The sequence below is a fragment of the Lithobates pipiens genome, unplaced genomic scaffold (genome assembly GCF_037356315.1).
Source record: "Lithobates pipiens isolate NorthernLeopardFrog02 unplaced genomic scaffold, aLitPip1_a1.2 Scaffold_22, whole genome shotgun sequence".
In the NCBI taxonomy this organism is placed as follows: Eukaryota; Metazoa; Chordata; class Amphibia; order Anura; family Ranidae; genus Lithobates; species Lithobates pipiens.
The window spans coordinates 143385502-143399428 of record NW_027507784.1 but is presented as its reverse complement, the minus strand read 5'-3'; the positions used below and the strand labels follow the sequence as shown (position 1 = coordinate 143399428).

General features: G+C 39.5%; 1 protein-coding gene across 1 annotated transcript in view; it reads right to left on the bottom strand.

Annotated features, from left to right (window-relative positions):
* Positions 1-13927, bottom strand: part of LOC143924231 (voltage-gated delayed rectifier potassium channel KCNH8-like) — a 712305-nt gene that overhangs the window by 291972 nt on the left and 406406 nt on the right. Inside the window, exon 3 of the mRNA XM_077448423.1 lies at positions 1134-1268. Coding sequence (XP_077304549.1) covers positions 1134-1268 — 135 coding nt within the window. The remainder of the gene's footprint in view (positions 1-1133; positions 1269-13927) is intronic.

Here is a 13927-nt window from a genome sequence, read left to right as displayed (position 1 = left end):
CCAAATGCTGACTGCTCTTCAGAAAGGAAATCACATTTGAACAGGTTCTTATTTTTTTTCAATCATTTTTTAGAATTTTACATTTTTTTTTAAATAGTTTTTTACATTTTTATTAGAAACTTTTTATTTATTTATTTATTTTTACATTTTTCAACTGCCCTGTTGGGGGGGGGGGGGGTTCTTTGTTCTTTGGTAAAATATCAGGGGTCTAAACCTGAAATTCACGGACCCCCGATGTGACTTTTGAGGCAGAAAAGGGAAATTAAGATATAAATGCCGCAATCCCCTTCTCTGTAGCCTCAGCTGCACTGGACACTGAATGTATGCTTCAGTGGTGAATGGGCCAATAGCGATTTTTTCTTAATGTTTTTAAATTATTTTTTAGAATCTTATATTTTTTTACTTTTATTTTTATTTTTATTAGAAACTATTTATTTATTTTTACATTTTTCAACTGCCCTGTTGGGGGGAGGGGGAACTTTGGTGAAATATCAGGGGTCTAAACCTGAAAGTCTAGGACCCCTGATGTCACTTTTGAGACAGAAAAATTAAATGAGGATATAAATGCCCCAATCCTTTTCTCTGCAGCCTCAGCTGCACTGGACAGTGAATGTATGCTTCAGTGGTGAATGGACCAATACCGATCACTCACTTTTTTTTTTCTTTAGTTTCACTGTAAGTCTTGCACCATGGCAGTGCTTGCAGATAAACTTGTTAGGAGTTATTTCCATTAATTTTACAAGGAGCGGAAGAGTAGGGAGAACAAATTAGGAAGAGAAAAAAATTCAGGAATAAACCTGCACAAAAGCAAGGTAACAAGATTCAAATGGGTTGTCTCTGCATTCCCACTGCATCTTAATCCTTCTTCAATAGGTTTAAAACTGAACCTGCCACTCTCTTTCAACTTGCCCTCCTAATACATCCATAGCAAACAGGATAGGCAAAGCAACCCAAGATGGCTTAACATGCTTGAAAACATACACCCGCAAGTCTGAAAGAGCCAAATACAGAGACATTCTTACTTACTATCCTTTTGCAACATTCTAGTTGACAATACATAACACGTATTCAATGATTAATAAGTAAATACATGCATATAGCATTTGAATCTGCAGTATGTTTCTGTCTCTCACCTGTGGGTTTGAAGCTGTCTGATGACAGATTACTTTTGGTGTTTGAGATGTCTTTGTGGGAAGCCAAGAATAGGACCACTTCACCCTTCTCATTTTTTATCGGAACTATATCAAGGAGGCACCAGAATGAACCACCTGCAAAAAAAAAGTATTGTAGAACAGTTATTCCTTAAAGTGTCATAAACTTTCAATAAATGTTGCATTCATGCTGTTCATACTCACACAGTCACTATGGGATTCATTTTCTCTATTCTCCAAAAAAACCTGGTTGATCCTGCTGCTCTCTATCTCCCTCTTCTGCCTATGTCCCCACTGCAGTTGGGGATTTTGCAGAGCAGTGTTGGCAGATAGTGCACATGCTCAGTTTTCAGTGTATTTCTACCCCAAGCATTTTCTCTCTATCACATCTGAGTGTACACACAGTGGTAAATGACAGCCCACTTCCTCCCTTCTCCTCCATGTCCACTAACCAGTTAAACACAATAGGGGCGTAATATTACAGAGGATTAGAAGCTCCTAATGCTACTGTTTCCCTGCAGACAGGCTGGGAAAGATCTGGGCCATGTGACAACTGGATATCAATTAGGAAAAAAGAAATTTAATTTATTTTTTAAAATAAAGTGATTACAGTGCCATCATACATATACCGCGATAGAAGGGATAATGTAAATTAAATAGTGTGTGTTTAGTATCACTTTAAGTACAAAAATGTAAACCTATATGTGAAAGTCATATAGGACCTTAGAGCTCAAATAAATACTTAATAAACTAAAAATACATACAACAAAGCTATTGTTGCAAATAAGAAAGTCAAGAGCTACATTGGTACAGGCAGTATATACAGTATGTATACAACATATATCTTTTTATTTATCAAGATTAAAAAAAAATATATATATATATATATATACAGTGCCTTGCGAAAGTATTCAGCCCCTTGAACTTTTCAACCTTTTGCCACATTTCAGGCTTCAAACATAAAGATATAAAATTTTAATTTTTTGTGAAGAATCACCAACAAGTGTGACACAATTGTGAAGTGGAACGAAATCTATTGGATATTTTAAACTTTTTTAACTAGTAAAAAAATGAAAAGTGGGGCGTGGAAAATTATTCGGCCCCCTTGCCCATTCTTCCTTGCAAAACAGCTCAAGCTCAGTGAGGTTGGATGGAGAGCGTTTGTGAACAATAGTTTTCAGCTCTTTCCACAGATTCTCGATTGGATTCACGTCTGGACTTTGACTTGGCCATTCTAACACCTGGATACGTTTATTTGTGAACCATTCCTTTGTAGATTTTGCTGTATGTTTGGGATCATTGTCTTGTTGGAAGATAAATCTCCGTCCCAGTTTCAGGTCTTTTGCAGACTCCAACAGGTTTTCATCCAGAATGGTCCTGTATTTGGCTGCATCCACCTTCCCTTCAATTTTAACCATCTTCCCTGTCCCTGTTGAAGAAAAGCAGGCCCAAATCATGATGCTGCCACCACCATGTTTGACAGTGGGGATGGTGTGTTGAGGGTGATGAGCTGTGTTGCTTTTACGCCGAACATATCGTTTTGCATTGTGGGCAAAAAGTTTGATTTTGGTTTCATCTGACCAGAGCACCTTCTTCCACATGTTTGGTGTGTCTCCCAGGTGGCTTGTGGCAAACTTTAGACAAGACTTTTTATGGATATCTTTGAGAAATGGCTTTCTTCTTGCCACTCTTCCATAAAGGCGAGATTTGTGCAGTGTACGACTGATTGTTGTCCTATGGACACACTCTCCCACCTCAGCTGTAGTTCTCTGAAGTTCATCCAGAGTGATCATGGGCCTCTTGGCTGCATCTCTGATCAGTCTTCTCCTTGTCTGAGCTGAAAGTTTAGAGGGACGGCCAGGTCTTGGTAGATTTGCAGTTGTCTGATACTCCTTCCATTTCAAAATTATTGCTTGCACAGTGCTCCTTGGGATGTTTAAAGCTTGGGAAATCGTTTTGTATCCAAATCCGGCTTTAAACTTCTCCACAACAGTATTATGGACCTGCCTGGTGTGTTCCTTGGTCTTCATGATGCTCTCTGCGCTTTCAACAGAACCCTTAGACTTTCACAGAGCAGGTGCATTTATACAGAGACTTAATTACACACAGGTGGATTCTATTTATCACCATCAGTCATTTAGGACAACATTGGATCATTCAGAGATCCTCGCTGAACTTCTGGAGTGAGTTTGCTGCACTGAAAATAAAGGGGCCGAATAATTTTGCACGCACCACTTTTCAGTTTTTTATTTGATAAAAAAGTTTAAAATATCCAATAGATTTCGTTCCACTTCACAATTGTGTCCCACTTGTTGGTGATTCTTCACAAAAAAATTTAATTTTATATCTTTATGTTTGAAGCCTGAAATGTGGCAAAAGGTTGAAAAGTTCAAGGGGGCTGAATACTTTCGCAAGGCACTGTGTATATATATATATATATATATATATATATATATATATATATATATATATATATATATATATATATATACCCTGTTTCCCCTAAAATAAGACCTAGCGTGATTGTCCGTGTTGGCTGCAATATAAGCCCTACCACCCAAATAAGCCCTACTCTGTTTCCTCAAAAATAAGCCCTACCCTGAAAAGAAGACCTACAAGGACTTTAACTAGGGCTTATTTGGGGGGTAGGGCTTTTATTGCAGCTATCACCGACAATCACACTAGGTCTTATTTTAGGGGAAACAGGGTATATATATATATATATATATATATATATATATATATATATATATATATATATATATATATATATATATATATATATATACATTTCTATAGTGGTGTCAAAGGAAACTTGTGGGTTTTCTACAGGGGTAAATAAATTACATCTGGTAGCTCACAGCCAATCCTCTGATGTAACCAGAAGTGTGCTGGAATATCCCTGTTTGGATCACAAGCAGAAAAAGAGATTTGAAAGAGGGTCCACTTTAAGCTAGCTATACAGTACATAGACAAAAAAATACTGCACATTCACATACAAACATTTCCAGAGTAATCAAGAAGTATTGTCTTTGTGTATCGAGTGTGAATGATGATATCACCATGGCAATCAGCGTCAGACCTGTTCTCTGTCAGAAGGGTTATATTTTTTTAGTCTAAAATGATATAAGCCTTTTCTGATGCAGAAGAAAAAAATATGTATAACTTGATGCTATCAGTGTCTTGAAAGTGATCATACACCCTTGTATAAGCCCACTGCAATGACTGAGCTCAGGTGATACACACCTTTACCTGTTTATTTATCTGTAACCCACAGATCAAAGGGTATTTCTGAGTTTCCAGAAGGCAGGGGGCGAGGATCTGGGGTCACACACTGCACAGCACAGACATCTGAGTGTAATCTGACACCTGAGTGGAGGGAATGGACACACACAGGGGTAGATTTACTAAAACTGGTGCACTCACAATCCTGGTGCAACTGTCCATGGTAACCAATCAGCTTCTAACGTTAGCTTGTTCAATTAAGCTTTGGCAATAAAACCTGGAAGCTGATTGGTGTCTATGCAGATTTGCATCAGATTTTGCACCCTCCAGCTTTAGTAAATACAAGTTCAAATCTCTTCATGTATAATCCAACCTAATGGCAGAATACTGATATTTCTGTATATTGCATGGCTTGCTAAATCTTGAGCTGAATTTTGACTTGCTTAATAAAACACCACGTGGCTCACCAGAACCAGACCTTGACAAGAAAGTATAAGCAAATATATGTGGATCACAGAGATAATCTCAGATGTGAGCTTAAAATAGTGCCCCTAACTGTTTCCTTACACATAAATTAATAAAGAGTAACCCATAGCAGATATCAGATATCAGTAATTCCAAAAAAGTTAGTTGATGTCCAATCTGTTGCAGAAAAACTACTGTATGTATAATGTATAGTAGTAGTGTGGGAGCACAGATTTGAATGCTGATGGGATATATTTACACACTGTTCTACATTTAATGAGCAGTGTACGGTATGTGTTTTTCTACCCATGTTACTTGCTGAGTCAGTTTCACTATAACTAAATTGTTTTTTTTTTTCTTTTTACAAAATTAAATTTTCCATCTATGTCTACCGCTGCCTTTCCGAGATCCATTAAAAAATGTGATTTCTGTTTTGCCTAATAGATAGTTAATTTAAAGTACATTTTAAAGTAAAAAAAATGTTCACATATTTTAATTGCCCAACGTCTGCTTGTAAAGCCTTTTCCTTTTCTGTGCAACTGGTCAATGGTCATATCAGTTTCCCTAACATTATGCGGTTGATTTGCACAATGCCACACATTTCATAATTAATTATTTTTCCAAATATTCACTGTACCACCTCCTGACACATTCCTAAACTCTAAGCCCTTGTACACACGGTCGGAGAGTGGTCTCCATTGGACTGTTTCCGTCTGAATATCCGACAGACCAACTTTTCCAACTTGCCGGTAAAATTTTCTGACAAAATGCTACAAATCAGACATACTCCGATCATGTGTAGCCTACTCAGACGGACAAAGTGCCACGCATGCTCAGATCAAATTCCTAGACCAAAGCTATTGGCTACTAGCCTGAACGTAGTCCTGTCGTAACGAAATAACGTCATCACGTTATGTACAATCGGATTTTCCGACAACTTTGTCCGACCGTGTGTATGCAACAGTTTCGGACAAAATCCGTCGGACAAAATCCAACGGATTTGGTTGTCAGAATGTCCGACCGTGTGTACAAGGGCTAATATTACCACATCATATTTTCCAGTGTCTACTACTGCAACATCATGCTGTTGTTGAGATATTCAGGGAGACAGCAGATATGAATTTTTTGTACATGAAATTCCACTATCAACCTTGCTGGAAATATCCACTGGTGTGCAGAGGATAATGGCAATTTAATATAAAAAAAGGATAAGGGCTATTAATGCACATTATTTGTTCTGTCAAATCTTCTCATAGGTAACTAAAAGACATTTATCCTGTCTTGTCAAGAGCTTGTCCCAAATAGACATTACTCACTGTGCCTAAGGTAATAAATCATAAACAGACAATTATTCAGCACATTCTCTACACTAGGTTCCTGTAAAACATTACTGTTTAGAACTTGAAATCTGTGACTGAGAACACAGTGGGTGCAAATATGGGCATTAGTCATGACTGCTTCTATTTAATCAATCTTCAATAATTCTAGGTACTTCATACCAATTCATCTAACTTACTAATGCATTTCATTCACAGCAGAACAAATTTCTAAAATTCAGCTCCCTCCTAGGTATGAAATTTGGAAAGTTGCAGGAAATCAATAAATTTCATGTTCTCCCCAGAATAATATATATCTAACAACCGCATTCCATTATTTCAGTTTCCCTGTGCATAAAAATACTGAACAGTATTATGTGCTAATTTTTATTATTCTGCTGATCACGTAAACAAAGGATTTACATTGGGACACTGTGTTTTGCATTACTGAAGCCCTTCTATAGTACAGATATGCATAGAACTTCTTCTGGGCTCATTGGTAATGCAACATGCCAATGGATTTGGCATGTAGGATATTAGGTATCGATACTGAGCACCATAGCATGTTACAGTAGAGTGCACGGTAAGGTGGAGCCTATGGCTGTACTCAAAGTGACACCTACAAGCAAAAAAAGTTTGTTGGGCTGTTGTTATGCAGACATTCTGGAATTAATATTTCTCAGTCCTTGACCTGGAACGGTTATGAAGATCAGAAATATGAGAGAAAGGTAAAAATTACTATCTGCATGCTTGTGGGTGGAGTTTACTGTGGAGACCTGAAGAGGCGAAGTACTCATGTCCTTGTAGGCTGCCAGAGATATATGCCTAAACACAGGGTATGGCGTTAAGGCATCACTTCTCCTGAGTGACTGGTGCAAGACAGACAGGATTGACTTGTCAGGCTCTATTAGACTTCAACAAAATTGTGGCTGTCTGCACACAGACACTGGCTCCCTTTTGCAGGAATGTGAATAAGTTGAGTAAAAGATGGCTTCAGTTCCTGCTCTCCACCAGTAGAGAACTCCTCAGATGCATTTCCCCCTTCTTGGGGCTTAATCATAGAGACCTCTGCGATTCAGCTCAGAAAAGGATTAAACACATCTGAGGAGTTCTCCACAGGTGGAGAACAGGAGCTGAAGCCATCTTTTACTCCGATTATTCACATTCATGTAAGAGGGAGTCGGTGTCTGTGCACAGATAAACATCATGTTGTTGATTACTTCCTCTCTGGTTTATATGCAAGGAACAACCAACTTCTCTTCTGTGTATTTAAAGGCCACCAGTAGGGGGTGGCACCATGAAAACCCAAGAAACTGGGCAGCAAAGTTAACTCTTTTCTATCCTGGAGGCACCACCAGATACACTTAATTGTATAACGTAACAGTGAAATAATCATAGCATATTGCAGTACAACACAGACAAAAACAATGTAAGGCACCTGCCTACATACTTTTTCCAGATCAGTGACTTAACGTACTCAAGAGGGCCATTGTAGCAGCTAGGTAATTAGCATTTTCAGGAGAGCAGCAATTGCAGCTTTCATGCTTCACTTATAATAAGCATAGAAATAAATGAAAATATGAACTAGAGTGGATAATTAGGAACTATTACTATTATATGGTTGCAGAAGATGCTCAGTTTTACAGTATATGCTATACATGTATAAACAGAGATAAGACCTACCATGTCTTTTTGCCACCTTTCCACTTCATGTAGTATATCTACATTCTTGTTTGCCATAGAAGAAATATTACACATCTATTCAATCACTATCCACAATCTACTTCAGCCTCTCTCAACCAGATGTTGCTAGGGGTTCCTTAGGCAATTAGCAATTTCTGCCTCTCCGATAAGTTACTAGTGATAGCAATCTTTTTGGATATCTGTAAAGGGGGACTCTTCCCAATGATCACAATTGTAAGGAACATTCGACCCACTGACCATCATGCTAATATACCAAATATTTAAATAAATAATAAATAAATAAATAATAAATAATTTATTGTATGTAGCACCTTCCTAGATAGGTGCTAGGATTAAATAGATTTAGTGCTGGCTCACTGTGTTCAGTAGAGCTGTCTGTGTCTTTGTTAGGTAAATTTAGCTTGTCTCACTTTAGCCAGCGTGGCTGCATTTGCTGGTGCCAGGCAAATCTAGCCATGCTCACTGTATCCAGTGCAGCTGATTAATTAGGTCAGTTCAGTATTCTCAGCTGCTGCTAGTCAGATAGCTCTGGTAGAATTCTCTGGAACATAGGTGTGGAGCAATGCAGATGGCAGTATGAATATTTATGCAGCCCTGGCCAACCCCAAGGGGTAGGGCCCTGGAGACTGCCGGGTAACTGCATAAATACTCTGAGAGACTGAGCTTCTAGTTTTCTCCTGCAGAGGATCAGTCCAGCCTGGAGGGCTGCTGCCTAGAATAGGATGCTGAAGCTATCGAGAGCTGACCGAGGGGCCGTCTGATGAAGCTCTAGTCTGGTATTACTGAAGTTGGATGGAGGCAACCAATTATCCCTGGACATTCTGTGAGTACAGACTGCTGTGAGAGATCTAATGCTGTGTACACATAGCCAGACTTTTCGACAACAAAGGTCGGACGGAACAAATCCGTTGGACAATTCAACCATGTGTGGGCTTCATCGGACCTTTGCTATTGAAAAATCAGATGGACTTTAGATTTAAAACATGTTTCAAATCTTTCCGACAGACTCGAGTCCGGTCGAAAAATAAGTTCGTCTGTATGCTAGTCCGACAGACAAAAACCAACGCTAGGGCAGCTACTGGCTACTGGCTATGAACCGAATGCGTCCGACTTTGGTGTGATTGTGTGTGTCCAAGTCCGTTCGTTCCAAAAGTCCCTCGGAACTCCGCCGAAAGTCCGTCACGAAGACTGTCGGACCTAGTCTGCCGGAAAGTCTGGACGTGTGTACATGGCATTAGATACTTTTTTGCTGCTGCATGTTTGTCCAAAGAGGACATCATCTGGTGTCCTGAACAGCTTAGTCTATTTAGTTCTCTGTGAAGGGATTCTGCTCTGTGGCCCTAAAGAAAGAAGTCTGCTGTTAAAGCAGTAGTAATCTTATGAAAAAAATAATAATCACACAGGGGAGTTTTTAGCACCACTTTAAATGCTTCTATTACAAGCCCTCAGTTTTCTATAGGCAAGAACTTCTGCTTCAGCTTTTCAGAAAGGAGTTCACTGTCCTCAACCTGCATAGATTCTGTTTTTGGAGTATCCCTTTTCCTTCAACCCTATCCAAGTTCTCAAAAAAATAAAAACAACAAAAACAACACCACTAGACGGGTTATTGAGGAAAAGTGTGGCTGAGATTATCTGCCTGGCTGTGGGGCAATCCACTGGGGATGAATCTGGGCAAACTTCAGCAGCTCCTACAGAGGAAAGTGCTACATGTAGATATAATAATTATAAGCAGGGGTTCCCTGAGACCATAAAGTTATTTCAAGGGTTTCTCCATGTTAACCACTTGCTGATCAGCAGCTGTCATTATACTGTGGCAGGTCGGCACAATCCTACGAGTCGTTGTAGCTGTAAGCAGGATAGCAGGCGCACTCGTGTGCCGCTGCACTGCGGGGGTGCCGATGCTTGTGACTGTCGGCCATGATGACCGCTGGCCACGCACGATCGCAGGAACGAGAGGCAGAACAGGGATGTGTGTGTGTAAACACACACATCCCTGTTCTGTGAGGAGAGGCAGATCGTGAATTCCTAATAGCTAGGAACCACGAGCTGTCATCTCCTATATTGGGTCCCCTTCCCCTATAGTTAGAATACGCTCTATGGAACACAGTTAAACCCGTGATTGCGCCCCTAGTGTTGCTTTTAGTAAATCATCCCCAAAGGATCAGCATAATAACCAGGGAGTTAGCATTTTCAACAATGACAGCCACCATGTTTCTCTCAGGAAAGCACACTTAAGGTTTTCAGTGAGTTGACCGACTCAAATACTTGCATTGTGAGAGAGAAGCAACAAACCATAGCCAATGTATAACACTGTAAAGAAAGAAGAATTGTGAACTATATACAGAAATTAAGCTTTCAAAACAGTAAAATCTAATGATATTATTATTTAACGTGTATGTCAAACTCAAGCATATTTTTGGATTTGGATAGGATGGAGAGGTATTAGAACCCATATCAGCATGTTACTGCTAACTGGGTCATCGTTGGAGAGGGATTAGTGCTCACTCACTGTCATGGCAAAAATTGTTTCACCAGGCAGGAAGTGAAAGAAAATCTGCAGATGCAAACAGCAATAAACAGCTTATAGAATCTCCAAGACTACTGTGAACAAATAAACACATTTTTTTTTCTAAAGGGAAACTGTCCCTCTGCTCCTGCTGCAGATCTTCCTCCGTTTCCTATCTGGTAAAAATGGGATCAGGGTATAATACATACAGTATGTGAAGGGAAATCTATCCATCATTCTCATAGAGAGCAGGAAAAACCCAACAACCCTTCTTTACTTCATCCAAAACAAACAAAAACTTTTGGCTGGACGTATGTCTTAATGTGAACCTGTGATATGTCCATGCAAGGCAAAGCAGCAGGTTCTTTTAACTGCCATCTTCCCAAGCTGCAAATACTCTTTTTTTTTGGCCACAAATCAAGGAAGCCTTGTGTTACTAGCCATGAGTTGGAGCTTACATGGGGCTGAGGAGGGGCTAAGGAAATTCTCTGCTCCAGCACATGACAACACTTGGTGCCTATAACATACCAGACAACCAGTAAACACCATTGATGTAATTTGGGATGAAGGGGAGTAACACAAATCCTGAGAAGCACCAGTTAGCTTTCATGCAATCAGATCTTATTTACATGTATACATGAAACATAACTGGAAGACTATACATTCCCTTACAGTATATGTGAACCCTTACCTTGTATAACAACCCATTCAGTTTAACTACTTGCCACCGGCCACAGTAAATTTACTGTGGCAGGGCAGCACGGGCAGGCTGAATCATTAACATGCACCAGCTGAGGGGTCAGTGGCGTGCCACTTCTGTGTCTGTGTCTGCTCCCAATACCCAGCTGCTTTGAGTGGCCGGGATATCACTGATCACTATGCGATCACATGATCAAAATGTAAACACAACTGTTATGAATGGATTTCCTTCCTAACAGCTGTGCTTTGTATTGCGATGCTGTGATTGGCCTTAACTAAGATAACTAATCTATATAATAATATCATAATTTCCCTTGGGATTAATAAAGTATTCTGAATATGAATTGAGTGAAAAAAAGAAAAGTGAATTGGATAAAACTGCAGCGTTCCTTGAAGATTTACCAAAAGTCTACATCAATAGGGAAAGTGTATCTTAAACTAAGGGTATTCTATGCATATTGACAAATTAAAAGAAAGGATTACACACAGTAAAAAGGTTTTGCTTGGAGTTATTCTTAAATTTAGTTAAATAGGACAGCTCCAGCTCAGACACTGTATTACTATAAGTTATAGTACCACAAATAAAAACATTATTTTTTTGCGAGTACTGTATATAGTTTTAGTCATTGACTTAAAAAGAATAATTGGTTTTAATATTATTTCTTAAAATCAACAAAAATTAATTCTTTCCATCTTTAATTAAAAAAAATGGTCCCACTTCAATCAGCACCAGGGGATGGATTATCGCTAGAAATTTTGCATGTTATTACAAATGTTAGGCAAATGGAATGCTAATTTAGTCAGATGGAGAATCAGCCTCATGTAAATGTGGATTGTAGATCTCATGGGTGAAAAAAATTACATATTTAACAGACTCTTTATATTTTCCCCTGTCATTTTTATTAAATATATGCAGATATGGGCTTAAGTTTAATGCCAGTGTATTCAACTGAGTTGAAAGCATAAACCGAGTGAAAATGACATTGCAATGTTGAAATGTTAGATTGTGTAGCTATCATCCGAAGGCTTAGCAGTTAATCTGTGTTAACTGTACCAAGTATTTTGAAGAAATGTGGCGTTTTTACCCTTAATTAGTCATTAAATTGATCAGAAATTACAAACAGAGTAGCTGGGAATTATTGAACACTGAGCTAGCATTTACATTTTCATTTGAGCTAGCACCCACCAAATGTACCAACTCATACCTGCCCCATTTGCTAATTTTATAGTACAACAGAGCTTCCTTTAGGTTAGGTCCACACTTCTGCGTGTGGCTGTGAGTGTGGGAATTGCAGGTATAGTTGCACCTGCAACCACCTGCAGTTAAAATGCACTGCTCTGTGAAAACGCCAATTATTCTGAATGGTATCCCTATGCATGTAAAACCACAGTGCGTGTTCAGGAACCACATGGAAAGTGCATTTGAATGGGCTACCGTGCCTGCGCCAAACGTGCCTCACAAAAATACATAGGTGTGAACCAAGCATAAAGGAAAAGGTTTTCTACAAGTCCCACTTCCAAAAAGAATATCAAAAAAGTTTATACCTCATTTTAATGAGTGGAGACACACAAATAATGCCTTTGGGTGTTGGTGGTGCCTTTACCCTGTAAACTTCTAGAGGCACTCTTGATGAAAGCAAGAATTGGTCTTGCTGTAAAAAATTTAAATTTGATGCCCCAGTCACACAGTTTTGGAAAAATTTGTCTTTGGGTGTTGGGGGTGCTTTCACCCCATAACCTTCTAGAGGCACTCTTGATGAAAGCAAGAATTGGTCTTGCTGTAAAAATAAATAAATTTGATGCCCCGGTCACACAGTTGCAGAAAATTGGTCTTTGTGTTGGTGGTGCCTTCACCCTGTAACCTTCTAGATGTACTCTTGATGAAATTAAGAACTGGCCTTGCTGTAAAAAAAAAATTAAATTTGAAGCCCCTGTCACACAGTTGCAGAAAAATTGGTCTTTTTGTATTGGTGTGCCCTCACCCCATAACCTTCTAAAGGTATTCTTGATGAAAGCAAGAATTAGCCTTGCTGTAAAAAAATTGCCTATGGGATCTTAAAGCTGACAGCCCTGGGCAAAGAGGACAAACATTTTTTAGAAATGCATCACTGAGGCGGCCTCCTTTTCCACTGCTTTTCCTTTGACCAATAGAAGCCTCAAAACTAGCTTTTCTATGAGACTGTAACCTACCAGAGTCTGGAAAGGCATTAAATAAACTCTTCTTTAAGGTATCCTCAAGATATTTCATCCCATGCTCCCTCTGCGAGGGCAGGATGAGTTCCGAGACTTTCCTCTTGTAACGTTGGCCATGGAGGGTTGCCAACCAATAATGATCCTTCTCCTTGATGCCACAAATTTTCGTGACTTTCACAGTCTTTGAAGAATAAGGGAGGCCATGCACCACAAGTTTGTGGAGGCATGAGAAGCAGAGTCCTCGGGGTCACTGAGGATTACAGTATCTGGAACTCTCTCTTCCCAGCCACATACTACTCCCAAGGTTTCTGGGGACTAAAAATCATCTCTTAATGTTTGATGTATGTCTTCCTCTGCTTCTATGCCTCCAAAACTGCCAGAATCCTCCTCCTCCTCCCTCTTGTGTGTTCTGTGGCATCGTAAGAATGGTGTCTGCATAAAGCAGGCCTTGAGAGAAAAAGAAGTCCTCCTCTTCCATCTACTGCTCTGCCTCGAGTGCTCTGCATTATGACAAGAGAGATTGTGTCACTGATGCATGCATTGTCACGGCTCACCATCCTTGTCACCTCCTCAAATGATGACAGTACAGTGCATGCATCCTTTATAAGCAGGCATTGGCGTGGGGGGAAAAAGTCAAGCTGCCCTGAGCCTGTCCATGTGCCATACTC